The 15,510-nt window shown below is 47.2% G+C and overlaps 1 protein-coding gene across 1 annotated transcript in view; it reads right to left on the reverse strand.

Annotated features, from left to right (window-relative positions):
• Positions 1 to 3,067: 3,067 nt before the first annotated feature.
• The window catches only part of TMPRSS3 (transmembrane serine protease 3), a 34,982-nt gene continuing 22,539 nt past the window's right edge, over positions 3,068 to 15,510 (reverse strand). Inside the window, exon 12 of the mRNA XM_087757030.1 lies at positions 3,068 to 3,100. Coding sequence (XP_087613156.1) covers positions 3,068 to 3,100 — 33 coding nt within the window. The remainder of the gene's footprint in view (positions 3,101 to 15,510) is intronic.

Here is a 15,510-nt window from a genome sequence, read left to right on the forward strand (position 1 = left end):
TGCCTGCTTCACTTTGTGATGTTCTGGTTGCCCCAAGTTAAGAAAGAGAAAGTGTAATTAGAAGAGATGCTGAGAAAAGCCCTCTGGCTCAATGAGCTATGAAAAAAAGATTTTGAAGAGTGTAAATATCTTTTAGAAACTAAGGTGTCATACGACAGACAGGGAAGTTTTCTCCTGGATAAATAACGAGCTAACAAGCAGAGAGTGGGAGCCAGTGAATGGTTTTCTCTGTGGGGAGAGGACACGAGAAGGCTCCTGCAGAGAGCTATGCTGGGGCCTTAGCAGCTTAACAAACTCATAAACCATCTGGAAGAGGAGACAAGAGGGTAAAATTTGTTGACAACACAATATTTCTGTGGTGGCAAAGATATGAGCCAATTGCTCAGATGGATTGTGCAAAATTGAATGACTGCAGAATAAGATGGCAGGTGATGCTTAATGTCCGTAAATATGAAGTGATGTACAGCTGGAAAAGGAGCAATCCTGCCTTTTCAAATAAAATTATGGGCCCTGAGCTGACTGTGATCATTCGAGTACGTGCAAGTGCAATGTAAGTATGACATGAGCATATGGAGGATAACAGACAGTTTTATGAAAACACCAGCTCAGTGCTTAGCAACCATGAGAAAAACAAATGGCAGGTTAACAATTATTAGGGAAGGGACAAAGAATCACACAGATTCACACTATTATACCATCTTATAAACCCACAGTACATCCACTTTTTTCATGCCGTGTTCTCAATCTCCCGCCTGTAGAAGGTCCCGTGACAGGGATGGCGGTGTGGGACAGCATCCACGCCAGGAATGACCACGTACACTATGTCTCTCCAGGCTGTGAGGTCTACACAGGTCACAGGAGACAGAACTCACTGTCTCATCTAATATAAAAATCTGAGTGGCAGGTTAGAAGCACGTGAAGGAAGATGGTTCTTCACCAAGCACGTAGGTACGATGCAGTTCAGCTGTGGAGCTCCCTTCTGCAGGACATTGTGGATGCTAAAACTTCACACAGGTCTGAAAAGCAATTGGATGAACTCATTGAAGAAAAATTGTTTAGGGCTAGTAAATCCCCAAACTATATGTCTATCTCAGGAAATGTCTACGCTGCAAATCACTGGAAGCTGGAGGAGTATTCTGGGAAAGTATCACTGCCTGTATGACTATTCTTGCTGCTCTTGAGGACAGGACACTGGCTGGCTGGACGTTAGCTAATGTTACTCATCATTTCTCAGAATACAACAACCAGAAGGCATTCAATGAAATGATGAAGCAGGGATTGTAAATGAGAAGAATGTAATGTATGACTGTATTCTCTGTACTCCTTCTTGAAGTCTTCCTGTAAGGAACTGTGACTGGCCATGCATAGCATGGGGAACTGGGCTGGGGATGGACTTAGCCTGGCTTAGTCTGGCAAATCCTATGACTTTATCATTGCATCTTTTGATTTTCATCATTTTTTAGGAGCATCTTTTCAAACTCTCCCAAATTGATGAGTTTAATCATCTGGTGAAAGTTTTGAGCTCAAAATCAAGAAAATCTAGTTTGTTTTTAATTCTGAATCTGGTAAAAGTGTCCCAGTTTCGAGAATGGAAAATGGGTGGAGTTTCACAGATGCTTCTGAAACTCACCAAAACCCAAAGCAAACCCACGCCCCGTGGATCAGTTGCAATTACTGGAAGACAGACTCAAATCTAGCACCGCTTGTGAAGATGGGAGGGTTTCTGGGTTGGCTCCCTCCCACGGTGACTGGTGGGAGGGATGCTCGCAGGTGCGGGGAAATGCATCTCCCGCGGTGCAGCCAGCAAGGGGTACGAGCAGGCCACCACCTCTCACCTGCACCTGAGACAGGGGATGGGGAGGCACTGAGATCGGCTGGCAGCTCCAAACACTTCCGTGCTGAGGGCAATGGCATGAAGCAGCTGATAAATATTGCCTGTATTGTATCATTTTAGCGTAATTCATTCATTAACATCAGAGCAGCTGGTAACATAAGTAGGAGGATGCAGGGGTTAGTAGCCATTAATCCTTCAAGCTAAAGGTCAATGTTCCCCTTTTAGTTTTCTTGCAGCTTCTTAGACCAGATTGTGAACTGTGGTTTTCACCTTACATGTGAAGGACTGAACATTATTCAGGACATATGAGAAAAAAAAAATCCGTAGTTCTCATTTGCTACTATGGGAACAGTGGGTGATCAAAACTTTGAAAACCAGGTGATGCAGGCAAAGGGCTGTAAGGTTATTTCTGGCATAAATAGTTAAAGAGATAAATACAAATGAGAAATTCTTGAAATAGGAGAAGCAGGAAACCTAGGAAATAATGTGATCCTAAGACATCATGTGGGAGGAAAAGGTCATTTTCCATTTCAAAAGCAGGTAGTGAAACGATACTGCCCAAACTGCTGTCTCCAAATAACAGTGAGGACTGGAGAAGGCTGAGAGGGAGGTACAGTGTGGCAGGGTCTGTATAAAAATTAGAGGGCAGAAAGTGACCTGGACTGGCTCAGCTGAGCTGCTAGCAAAAATTACCTACCGTGGTGGCAGAGTGGAGTCAAGACAATTGCCGCTTTTAGCAAGTTTCAGTTATTGCTCTCTTCATTGATGATAGTGAGTGGAGGAAATACTGGCTGGGAAGTGTTTCTTCTGTACCAGTTAAATGTGGTTAAAAATAGAGGGAGAAATATTAAGCTCTAATGTTAGCAAGAGTATATGAGGATTAATGGGAGAGCTACTTCAGGGAGAAACCATCTCTCTATGTAGTTAAATTCTTCAAAGGAGTTAACAAAATAATGAAAGAAAAAAGTAGGAAGTAGAAGGAAAAAAGTAGAAATTTCAAAAGAAAAGAGAAGGCTAGCTATAAAATTCCTTCGAAAGCTTCCTTTTAAAGATTTTAAAGAGAGTAAGCGTATGAAGTGAACTGTAAAGTTTTGGCAAGAATCTGAAAAGGAAAAAAAATATTTTCCTCCTCTCAAAACTATAAAACCTTAATAAGAATTTTTTTCTTTACTATGTTTTTTATAATATCATACTGCAGGTGAGAGCATTGCAGAAGCCACAAAGCTCTTTAGCTCAGGCCCAGACGAGCACGTCGGCCGTCTCCAGCTGGGATGAAGGATGCCACAGCGGATGAAACGGCACCTGAGGCTGCCCTTGCTGCGTCCTGCTTACCTGGTGTAACCTGACAAAAGATGATGCAACACACTGGACTGTAGCTGAGGTGCGAGAACTAGATCAAATGTACCCAGCAGGATTAAAACATTGCTCGTTAGAGCTGGCTGGGATTTTTTCAACATAAAGTTTTGTCAGGACGAGTAGATTGAAATAGACACTTGATGCCTGCAAGGATTGCATTGGCAGAACACCACTGTGACAGTTCTTCCCGATCTGAAGGTGTTTTGGGATGTGACAGACAGCAAGCAAGAGCGCTCTCTGTCAGCTCAACAAAAAGCTATTTGCAACAGTTTCTGGAAGGAAAAATCCATCCCAGCTTTTAAAAACCCCAAAATATCATAGTTGGTTCATGAATCCCCTGAGTCAGGAATACCCAGCAGCTGGGAGTACACAAGAAATGAATGCTTCCCCTCTTGCTGTGACCATGGAGGCTGGTGTCGAGGGCCCAAGGCAGCACAGCTTTGCTCTTTCACACTTGTCAAGGAGGTGGCACCTGCTCAATCTTTTCCTTTTATGTGAAAATAAGGCCCTATCTCAGATCCGTGAGGCAAAGTGAGAGCTAAAGCCAGAAAAACCCTTTAATAGTGAGAACATACGTCCTTTTGGGTGCAAATAGGAAAGCAATCAAATTTTAATGATAGAAGATATTGTTCACATTTTCTGTATATGTCACACAGACAATACAGTAGCCCAGGAGGGCTCTCACATTGGCTCACTGGATTAAATCTCTCATTTGTAGCACAATAAAGTAAATTGTCAAACACATTTCTGTCCACAGTAGCAAAACAGCAGTTGATTCATGCCCATAAATACAGGGAGGAAAATGTCAATATTGCAGTAAATCAAGCAGCTTCCCTCTATCATATTTTGCTTTTCAGAAGTGAGACCTGAATTCTCAATGTCTCTCTGCTAATGGAAAAATTCTAAAAACTAATTAAAAAGTCTCTATTCAATGGGCTGTGGGGAATTTATAGCAGTGAAACTGTCTCTGTCAGACAAATATGCTATTGATAGTCCTGTGGGAACCAATGATGAAGGGACTACAAATAAGAATAGAGAGAGAAAAAAAGAAATAGGCAGTACGCTGGGCACCGTTTCAGGCAGCTGGATGCTGGTGTGCGGGGAGGCCGAGGAAGGGAGAGGGCTGGGGGTATGCTGGTGTCAGCGCTAACAAATGCCGCTCCGGAAGAGGTTTTGATGACAGAATCAGAGATGTCTTGTGGGCTTTTACCTTTTCTCAATAACGGTGCTGCATCTGTGGTTTTGGTTAACCAAAAGGGCAGCAAACCATCCCACCAGGCATCACTGTCTGGTAACACCACAGATCCCTCCTGAAAGGTGAAGACAAACAGTGAATCACAGCACCAGACCATCCTGGACGCTCTGTTACCTCCAGTAAACACTTGGCCACCCTGGCAGTCACCCACAGCTCCCTGACAGTATACACCACAGCCAGGCTCAGCTATAGCTCTGTAGGACACTTTTTGGGAGTTCAGGGGCTGCTTCTTCCCTGCGGCTACCCCACACATGAGGGATGTCGGGGTGACCTGCACCCTGGGCTGAAGGAGGACAACGCTGCTGGGATCGGCTGTGAGCACTCTTTCTCCTGTTGGTCCCCAGGAGCTGTGGCATCTGCATTACAGCCTTCCACTGCTCTTTGTTCATAGGTGAAGGCACATTAACCACATCCAGGCTAGACAAGAAGCGTTGGTGAGATTCAGTGACCTGTTGTAACAGCCATCGAGGCTTCTGCTCTTCAGCAACCACGTCTGCAAAAACACATGTGCGGAGGGCAGGCTTTGCCATTGGTGAACTTCATGCAAACCTGGCAGACTTCAGGCTGAGTCTATGGCATTTCTCATTTCACCAGCCGGAGATGGAAGACTGCTTTTTTCCCAAAGTGAAAGCAGTTTTCCCAAAGCAGAAACAGGCTCTTGCCCAGCCGTTACAGGCACATTCACATCAGGGAAGCAATGGAAAGCAGGCCAGCCCTCTCACCAGTCCTGCCCCACTGAAAACACTTCCTTGGTGGCAAATGCCCCCCTCCCACACCGCTAGAGACCCACTGTGTCGCATCTTGAGCTGGTTACCAGTGCAAAGCATGGGCACACAGCACTTCGCAGCTGAGGGCATTGCAATGGCAGCACCCATTGCTGATGGGAGGGTTTAATTACATATAAACTGGACAATGAGTTTCTGTTCACTGGAACCCACTCTTACTTTGTTCTACAAATGCTGTTTCGGTGGTTTAGTCTCAGGCTGGCTGGACTTTGTTTGGAGAGGTTCAAAACCTCTTTATTCATCTCCTTGATAACAAAGGAGAGCTTTAGAAACATGGAAAACATGAGGCCCCTTTAAGAAGGGGCCTAATTTCTGAACAACAAGCTGGGGCCCCTTACGTTCCTGCTAAATGTCCTTCTCATTAGGCAATAGGATCAGCCACTCTCACCTAATGTGCATTTAATTGTTTGCATTAAGGAGGGCCACCTGCAAGGGGAGAAACTGAGAGAGGAACTATGTGAGTCAGAACGAAGCCTCAGAAGTTGGGAGCCCCAGCCATGTGCCCTCACCTGAAGGTTTTGGGGTTGGCGTTTTTCCCCTCATTCTCTCCTCTAGCCTGGACTGCAGGTAAATCCCTGTCTCAGTCCCTTTGCCCCTTTAAGATACTTTTACTTAGTGAAATTACATTAGTAGTAAGAAAAAGTTCTGCCAATACTTTAGTTAAAATTATTTGTTGCCATCTATACAGCCCCTGATGTTTGTGTTGGGATCCATTCAGAATAACTATTATTTAGTAAATGCTTTGTTTGCCATTCCTAAGGGCAGCTTTATACAAACTGTGATTAAATCATTCCCTGCCCAGCCAACATGCTGGTCAGAAATTTTCAGTCGGAGGTTTTTTTCCCATGCTGTAGCTAAACTTGGCCACTGTAACTGTGTGATGTAACAAAATGATTGCTATTTTAAGGGACAATTTGGTGAATTTTTTGGTATTACATTAGTCTCGGAGATTTTCAGTGTTCAAAACAAATGATCCCTGTTGTTGGCTCTTGGGAAATGCAGACCCGCAGATGGTGCAGAGTAGTGATCCTGATGAGATACTCTCAGCTAAAATGCTCCTGAAAAAGTAGTATTCAAATAGACTTCAAGTGGGAGATGCCATTAGGACAGCTGGGAGGTCCTGCAGAGGGTAACCTTGGCAATGAGGCTTGATCCCTTTCTGAAAGAGCCTGTCTGGCCACAGAGAGAGCTGGGAAGGTAAGCTTAGCTGGCTTTAACGGCCCCACGGTCAGGGCTTCAGCTCGGCACGAATGTTTGGTTCCCATTCACATTAGGTGGGTCATCCTAGTGCCAATAGGACTTTCTGGTACTGGCCTGACCTCATTCACTTTACCTTTTAACAGAAAGAAAGAAAACACGTTTACGTGTGTTCTTGAAGAGACCTATTCCTGTGCTGTGGTTGTAGCAAAATGGATGGATGAGGACAAATGGCTTAATATGCTCCATCTGTCGTCTTTATGTTACTCTATGATATAGAAATGTGAGTTATCTATCTGTATGACTGATGGGGAGAAAAGAAACCCTTAAATATTGTTTATTTCTTTCTCCTTCGTTTTCTTTCTTTCTCTTCTTAGTTGGTTAAATCGAAGTGGCTCTGGGCATATAGACCTCTACACAGCAGATGTGCTTTAAATCCTGTGCTTTGTTACACTTACATTTGGGCCATTCCCGTCTTGAACTCATTACTCTCCAATGACATGGCTGGAAGGAGGATGAGATTTAGGAGAAGGAAATAATTTTCTCTGAGTATCCTTTTACCTTTATAGACAATTTAAAATAAAAGATACACACGCTATAGCGAATACTTGCTTTAATGGCTTCAGGTTCCTGGTTGCACTATAGGGTACCCCTCCGACTACATGTCACCTGAAGCTCAGTGTGGGCTAGCAATGGCTTCATAGGGCTTGATGTGACTGCACCTTGCCACTAGGGAAAACAGCCCAGCCCTGGCTTATGCTAGTGTTGCTGGTTTGTTCCTGCTTGGGCTGGTGGCTTTTAGTCTGACGCACCCTGGACTAGTGTCCAGGGAAATGTGACAGCAGCCCCAGACTTAGATGGCCAGTCACCTTTTCTCCTGCCTTCACCAACCAGAAGGCAGCAGGGGTGTCTCAAGCCCCTCTGTTCATGCTGGGTCAGTGTTCACTCCTGAAGAAGCAAAGTCGCACTTGCTGGATCAGCCCTCTGCCCTGAACTTCGAGTGCCAGCCTTTCCCCCTGAGGTCTTGCCTAGCCCAGTGTGCTCAGAGGACATAGGCAGCAAACCCCCTCTGCAAGAAAGGAGTAGGAGGAAAGCAGTTTTCAGCAGGTCCTTTACCCCACTGCCTTCTCATGCGGTTAAACTTAGAAGGTGTCTTTCCTCTCTGGTCCTCTATACAAAGTCTCATGGGCCTAAAAGTTAGCAAAACTGTTTTTGAAATCCTCTTCCACAGGCTCTAGGGTAGGGTTAATTATCCAGAGTTGAAATCATAGGAGGAAACCCCCTCTGAAATGTAAGATCCTTGCAGGAGATTGAAAGAGACAGAGTCACAGTGGTTTTATTCAGCAGGTTTAACCCTGCAGCCAGCACAGAGCTCTGCTGCCCCAGCCTTTGCCTGTACCAACACCTTGCTGCCTGCAAGAGAGCGCAGCCAGGACCACAGGCTCCCGACCGCTGGGGCTGGCAGCAGGTCCATTTGCTCCTTGTGCTGTCTGAGCCTTTTTTCCCCAATTCCCACGAAAACACAAGTGTTCGTGGGTCAAGCAGCAGAAGTCCAACTTTAACTGAGCCACAGGAAGGGCTGAAGCCATGGCTGGACCCTCCCTGCCTGTCCCTGCCTGCCTGCAGCCCTGGACCTGGGGCTGTCCCTGACCTTGGAGAGCTGCTGCAGCCCCAGAGAGATGCTCCTGCCCTGCCAGCCCTCAGGGCTGTGCAGGAAGGGCGGATAATTGCAAACCCCATATTTTCCTCCAGCTTTTTCTTCTTCAGCAATATTGGGACAGGAAATATGAAGGGACTAATTACCGGAGATAGGGGTCTTTATTTTTTCTTTTTAAATTGAGCATGTTTTAATCTAGGAAGCATTGATCTTCCAAAGCACTGTGCCCTGCTTCATGAGTGGGCTTTGCACTCCCTCTTCTGGCATAGGGACCAGGTGTGCAGGGGGAGGAAGAGGAGGGAGGGTGGTGGTGGTGGTGGTGGTGCCCTGCAGAAAGGCTGCTAGCTGCTTGCAGGTGCTGGCAATGGGGTACCCTGCCTGTCCTGAGCCCCTCTTGGCCTCACTGCTGCCAACCCAGCTCTCCCCAGCCATCCTTACCTGCCTGGAGGGCCTTTGGCTCCTCTCTGCAAGGGAAACCACAGGAGCCTCCTGCCCCAGCTGCCTAAGTGCAGACCCTGGTGGGAGGGTCTCCTTAAGCAGAAACCCCACTCTGTGCGTTGTGCTGGAGAAATGACCCTGATGGTTCTGGCTTGTGGATTTGGGCGTGCCACGGTCCCTGCGAGCTTTGCATGAGGGCTCGATTTGGTTGTCTGAACCCCTAGTGCCGGCTGCACTACCCCATGGCGTCTTTGACACTCCTGGGTGCTGGTCAGTATCACACAGGACCTGGGGGGCTTGCTATAGGGCACCCAACACTCAGGTGTGAGTGACCCAATCCAGCCCTCAGCCTCTCTTCCCTGTCGTGGCCCCTGCGCACAAGTGACCCAATGCTGCTTGTTTAAACGGTTCCCGCAATCCGGGCGCCAGGGGTCCTGAAGGGTCATCCTCCTGTTTCCCCCTTCCCCTCCCTCCCTCCACCACCAGCTGAGCACACCCGTGCCTGACTTGCCCCACAGTGCTCCAGCTTGATGCAAGAGAAAGAAATCGATTGTTTCTAGTTAGTTTGTGTACTTAATGGCCTCAAGATGATAGAATTTTTTCCCTTTGGCTTGGGCCAATACACAGATAACCCTGAGTTCCTCCTAGCACTTGTTCTTGCTCCCCAGTTGCAGTCACTTGGAGGAGGAGATCTCAGCTATCAGCACACAGTGGCATTTGCCTCCCCAGTATTCCCAAGCGCCTCCTCCCACATCGCAGCCCTGGTAGGTCAAGCACCGAGGTTGCACCACACCACAGGCTGTCTCCTTGGCAGGACCTGAGGGTTGCACGTCACAGGGCCCCAGCGTCAGCAAAGGGGAGGGGAAGGAGCAGCCTCTCCTTGGCCCCCCGTTCACATCAGGGCCACACCTGCCTTTGCTGCTGTGCACGTTGGCAGGTAGCCAGCCATATATCTATATCATAGGATCATAGAATCATTTGGGTTGGAAAAGACCCTTAAGATCATCGAGTCCAACTGTAAACCTAACACTGCCAAGTGCACCACTAAATCATGTCCCTGTACTGCATACTGCTTTCCTTCAACCTGTGGCATTGTGCTATCAACCAGAGAGCAACAGAGCTGCAGGTGGTGTGATGTTTAGTTGACCCTGGGATGCATTCTGCAAGGTCCAGCATGGATCTTAAAGTGCAGGTGCACCAGTGCTGAGCCCTCAGCATAGCACAGGTCCAGGAGAAAGCCACAGACAGAAAAGCCTGCCGTTAAAAACTGAGGAGAACTGGCAGTGCTTCTGGTGGATACTGACTGCCTGGAGACAGGTCTGAAGCACCAGGGCACATCTGGGGCGGCTGGGTCAAAGCAACACATCTGTTGTAAGCATTGTGATGACTCCGTGATACCTAGAAATCCACGGTTTTCCCTGGCTTTTGAGTGCACATCACATTAGTTATAGTCTATCACCTAAAGCAAAGGATAAGGTAAACAACATGTATATATATCTATATGCCACACAAACATATGCATACACGTACATACATACATTTATATAAAAATATATAAAAGCATAGAGATACATAAATATTTTTTTTCCTAACTAATCAATGCAGGCACTCCAGGGTTGCATTTGACATTTGATCTGCCCAGTCAAATATCAAAAATAGCTGTGAACTCAGGGGTGTATTGCCTTCCACTATAAATAGGCCCAACACAGGTCAATCCTCTAAGCAAAGGGCTACTTAGTGAAGTAGGTTATGGTCTTGGCCCGCTATCAGAAGCAGAATATGCTAATCTTCGCAGTTTAATGGTTTCCCTCTCTTCATGTTAGTCCCTAGCACCTATCTGTGCATACTGCCGTAACATTGCTGTGCAGAGTGGTGTGCCTCTAAACGTCATCCCGAGGAGCTTCTGAGGGGCTGACACTGCACTGCTCTGCTTCCCTGTGGAAAAAGACTGCTGATAGTGGTGGCGAGTTGTAAACATCAGATATTAAAAGTTGGTTAGGTGTAAACATGAAGCAGGGTATGTCTTAGCTGTAATAGGACAGTGATGCCACTGAAACTGTGGGCAATATGTCAGGGATGGTCCATGTGAAAAGTAAAGGGGGATCATGCAAAAAATCTCAGCTCCGGTGCGGCAGCGACAATGGGGTGCCTGCCTTCAGCCTGCTCTGAGGCAAAGCCAGGCGTTTTCCCCTCCATCCGCTGGAAATGCTCTGCTACAGCCACCTCACTGAGGATGCCCCAGGGACCAGAGGATGAGCCAGAAGGTCTGAGTCGCTTGTCGCACCCTGCCTGGGCACCAATACCCCCAGCAGGAATCCTTTTTTCATATTTTGCAGAGTACTGCCCATACACGTCATGCTTCAAACACCTGAGAGACTCTCTGACTGACCCTGTGGCTCTTAAATTCCTCCTTTGCTGGGGAGCTGAAGGCAGCTACATAAGGAACATTTCTGACCTTTATACAGCAAGGATTATACAGAATGATGCCATAGAAACTTATTTAAATGAATCTTACTTACATTATGAACACTAGATTAACTAAATATTTAGAAAATCTCCTTTACTTCTGAATATTGGCTTATTTTTTGAGTTCATTTAACTTGGAGAATTAAAATTGATTAGATCTTCTGTAATGTAATCCTTTAGGGATGTTCTCAACACCACTTTATTTTTCCTGATGCCACGTACACAACAGAGTGAGAGGCACCCATACACAATTTGAAAGCAGCTACATAGCTTCACTCCCTGATTCTCTGCTAGTAGAATGGGGGTGCTCCCTTTGAGCTGCTGAATGGTTTAAATTCAAGATTAAACCTGCTTTTCACCAACTCAAGAAAGAAAAAAAATCTGCAGTAGTCCCTGATCAGATTCAGAAAAATGTTAGTTTTGAGCTGCTCAAAAAGCAGCGCTGCTGGGAAAGCAGATCTGCATGTGACTATGCTACCACAGCTAAGAGAAACATAAATCATTGGCACCTCAATCTCTCCCCTCCCTCCTTCTGATGGAAACAACACTGCAAGTGTCTCAGTTTGCTGTGTCTATCATGTCTTTTATGATCCTGTACTGAGTTATGTTTTACCTCTGCACATAGCTTTACACCTATGAGCATAGTATTCACTTAATGTTTAGTATTTCTCAATAATGAAGCAAGCTCCCCATGAAAAATGTTATTTAGCAGCACAGGCTAATTTCAGATGGTCTGATTTTACACTCAGTACAACTGCTGGATGCTGATATACAAACTCCTAAGCTCATTCTCTGAGGGGCCGCTGAGGTGGTGAGGAGCCAGAACAACATCTTCAGCATGGCTGTCCTCCATCTGCAGCCTTTAGGCAGGATGTGTGTCCACAGAAAAAAGTCACTTTTGAGGCTATTTTATATTGGTTGTGTTTGTCCAAATACTCCGATTTACATTTGCCTGAGGAGGAGCTTTTGGCTGTTTTATTTTTTTTAGTCACTCTTAACATGTTGTTAGCATATTTGGTGTCCCGTAAATAGGCAGGCGGCTGATTCTGGGCAAAGGCTGGCAAAGATACCCAGTTCAGTGTCACGTCTGTGTGGCAGCAGGGTTCGACCATCAAATTGATCATTCTCACCGGTGCTAGCCCGGCTCTCGTTTATCACTGGGTGTGCTGCCAGTTGCTAAAGAAGTTATTTTCAGCGTGGTAAATCACCAAGTCAATGCTTTTATGTGTGTGTACAGCAATATTTTCTATTTTATTCTTAAATTATGCAAGTGATGGGGAGCCTTCAAATAATGCTCAGTCCAGGGACAAAATGAACAGGGGGTGCAAGTGCTGGGAAAAAAAGGAAGAAATGGAGTTTCTTCTCTAGTAAGACACATAAGCATAGAGCCAAATATAAATGGATTTGCAGAGGGGTTTGTTATTACCCTTCCTTTCTTTTAACAGTGTCTGGTAGATATGTACTCCTAGGTAAATGGCAGAGGAGCAGTCGTGCAGCCCCTACACTCCCAGCTCTTACTGCATTGCTGGATAGCATACACAGTTGTCTGTAGCACTGGGGAAAACTGGGGCTATGGGTCAGGTGGAGCTGCACTTCTCCCCTTCATGCTGCAAGAACATCATCAGCAAAACGGTCTGGAAGAATTCAGGTTCCCACATATGTCTGTGGTTTCTGTTGCTTCCCAGGAATTTCAACAGGGCCTAAAGAAAGGCCTTTAAAATATTATGCTCATCACAGTTGCAGATGCTGTCCATAAGGACTGATAAAGGCTCAGTCAACATCGCAGAGCTGGGGACATTGGTGCTGTAAAAGGGGTGATGCTGCTGCCTGCTGCGCTGCACAGCGTAGGTGGAGGGGTTACGCTGGGCAGGCGCAAGCCTGGTGCAGGCAGCCCTCAGGTACAGGCAGCCCTCGGGTTCAGGCAGCCCTTGCAGGGCTGGAGAAGCCTGCAGTGCAGGCTGGGGGCTCTCCCGGAGCTCCAGGTGGGCGCTGGCCTTCCCCTGGGATGGCCCCGGGTCTGTCCCTGCTCTGCCGCAGTCTTCAGTGTGTGTGTGATTTATGTGGATCCTAGCGAGTGACAAATCCCCCATGACACGCAGGTATCCGTAAGGAGGAGTCTCACAGTGACGTCCCTGGTGTCTCTCAAAGGGATGCTGGCAGCACTCAGAGGGCTGCCGGGAACAGCAGTCACTGCTCTCCCCTCCAGCTCACCCATGTCTCGGGCAGGGATGAGGAGCTTCAAGTCCCACAGGAGTCAGTGGTCAGCATTTGCTTACTGTCTGACTGCAACGCGAAGGGGAATTAATTAATCATCTGGAGCGGCATTTCTGAGTCTCCAGTCCCAGTGTCTTAGTGACCACAGGGGGATCTGCACAGCAGCCTCCAAAAAAAAAGGAAAAAAAAATCTTTATAAATATGAACACGTGCCCACAAGTACAGGTGGATGAACAGAAAAAGGAAACTAGCATAAATAAAGAAGCATCTCTATTTGTAAATAAAAAATAATTTTGGCTGCATGGTGCAACATGGTCCCTAGCTTTGTTTAAAATGACTTTGCAGCCTTCAGATTCAGAAAGGTGGGAAACACTGATCCCAGTGTAGCACATATGCAGTATATCTGGCATTACACAGCAGGCAGGGCTGCCAGAGAAAAAGACCTTGCGTTGGCAATATGTAAACTGGGATGCTCCCAGTTTGCTCTGCCTGCTGCTGGCAGGGAGGGCAACGGCTCTGAGTCCCTCTGACAGAGGCAGGGGCTCTGACATGGGGGTCCTTGCAGCCGCCCAAGGCAGTGAGATGTGCTCTGCCTCTGTAGCCGCTGACTTGGGCTTGATTTTCTCTGTGGAGTCCAGTCTCCACCAAGCACACCCTTTGGGGGTGCTCCTGGGCTGAGGGCAGCTGTGAAATGGGGGAAGCAGCAAGGTCCTGGAGGGATGCTGGAAATGAACCGCAACCATAAAGCTCCTTAACTTTTCCAAGGCCTTTTTTGCTTTGTTGGTTTGCTGGCTTATGTTTATTTTCAAGCCTATTTGCTTTTTTGAGGCTTCATTGTTTTCCCCGCTTCACCCAAGAAGACAAACACCCTGGAGGCTCAGCTCCCCACGGCTGAAGGATGAGGCGGCCAGGAGGGCTGTGGATGCCCTTGGAAGGAGGGGTGGTTGGTGCTCAGACATCACGGCCACCGCAGGGGGTTGCATGTGGCCCCTCTCCCTGGAGCAGGGGACAGGGCTCTGCCCTGCGTGGCACCTGCGTGGGGACAGCAGCAAAAGCACAAGGATGCTCAAGTACAGACCGGGGCAGCGTGACAAGAGGCTTCACCCCAGGGACATGAGGAGTTCAGGAGGAGGAGAGGCTGCTACTTTTGGAAGTGAATGACGGCTTGAAGCTATCCCATGCCTTGGGGATATGTGTGGGGTTTTGCCTGGTTTTGGCAAGCAGGCTGCATGTCTGCCCTCCTCCTGCCTGGCTTCCCAGTCCCCTAATGGCTCCCGAGCCTGTTGGACATTTTAAAAAATTTGAGGGAGAAACTGGGGGAGAAACTATTGAACCAGTCATACAAACTTCTGACAAGTTTTGCACACATTTGCAGCTGGGAGGAAGAAAGAGATCTGAATGACTTCCCACTGAAGGAAAAGCAGGGAGGTTTCAGGCTTTTGTTTGGCACCAGCGGATCAGCCGCTGGGCTGACCGGCTGCTGGGCTGACCGGCTGGATGGTGCTTGTCCTGCCTCCTGCCCAGCCAAATGCCATGGGCAGGGGGACATGAGGGGCAGCCAGGGAGGGAAGATGGATATTTAGGGATACAGAGGCATGGAGAAAGCAAAGGGCTTGTGAGGCAAGAAAGAGGTCTTGAGAGGTGGAGAGGATCTAGGGGTATTGCAGAGGAGGCACTATAAAAAGCAGGGATTATCGTGGGGTGGGTGGATTTGGGGACACAGAGCCACAGAGAGGCAGGGACACAGAGCCTGACCACAGCCTCCCTCTGGCACGGCCGTGCCGTACTCCTCCCGCAGGGATAAGCAGGAGGAGGAGGTAAAAGAAACCTTGAATAGGTGACCATCTTTCCCTTCACTCTCACTGCAGCCATGGTGCAATGAAGTAATTTGTTTCTGGAGAAGCTGTGCTTTCATTTTCCTACCAGCTTTAAGGGTTTCTTAGAACTAAGCTATCTATCTAATGGGTATCTGCACATGGCCATAAGTGTCTGACCCTGGGTACCTGTACAGAAATATTTGTATGTGACAGTTATATTTTTGGCCTCAGGTCTGTAAGTTGTGATAGCATCCTAGACCTAGTAAAAGTGCTAGTAAAAAGGAAGGTTGCTAAATCTCTACATAAACTTTTTTCTTTCTGCCATTGGTGAATGACACAAAATAAACTGCAGGGAAAAGGCTCTTTTTCACTGTTATTGTCCAATTATATCTTCAGTCTCAGATGGAAATAGTCTAGCCAGGTAGTTGGAGATGTGGACAATACACTGCTCAACAGATCTCTCTGGATCAAAACCAGCTCTGCAGTGACAT

This window comes from Nipponia nippon, unplaced genomic scaffold, assembly GCF_047370975.1.
Source record: "Nipponia nippon isolate SJK-2023a ecotype South Korea unplaced genomic scaffold, ASM4737097v1 scaffold_2, whole genome shotgun sequence".
NCBI classification, from domain to species: Eukaryota; Metazoa; Chordata; class Aves; order Pelecaniformes; family Threskiornithidae; genus Nipponia; species Nipponia nippon.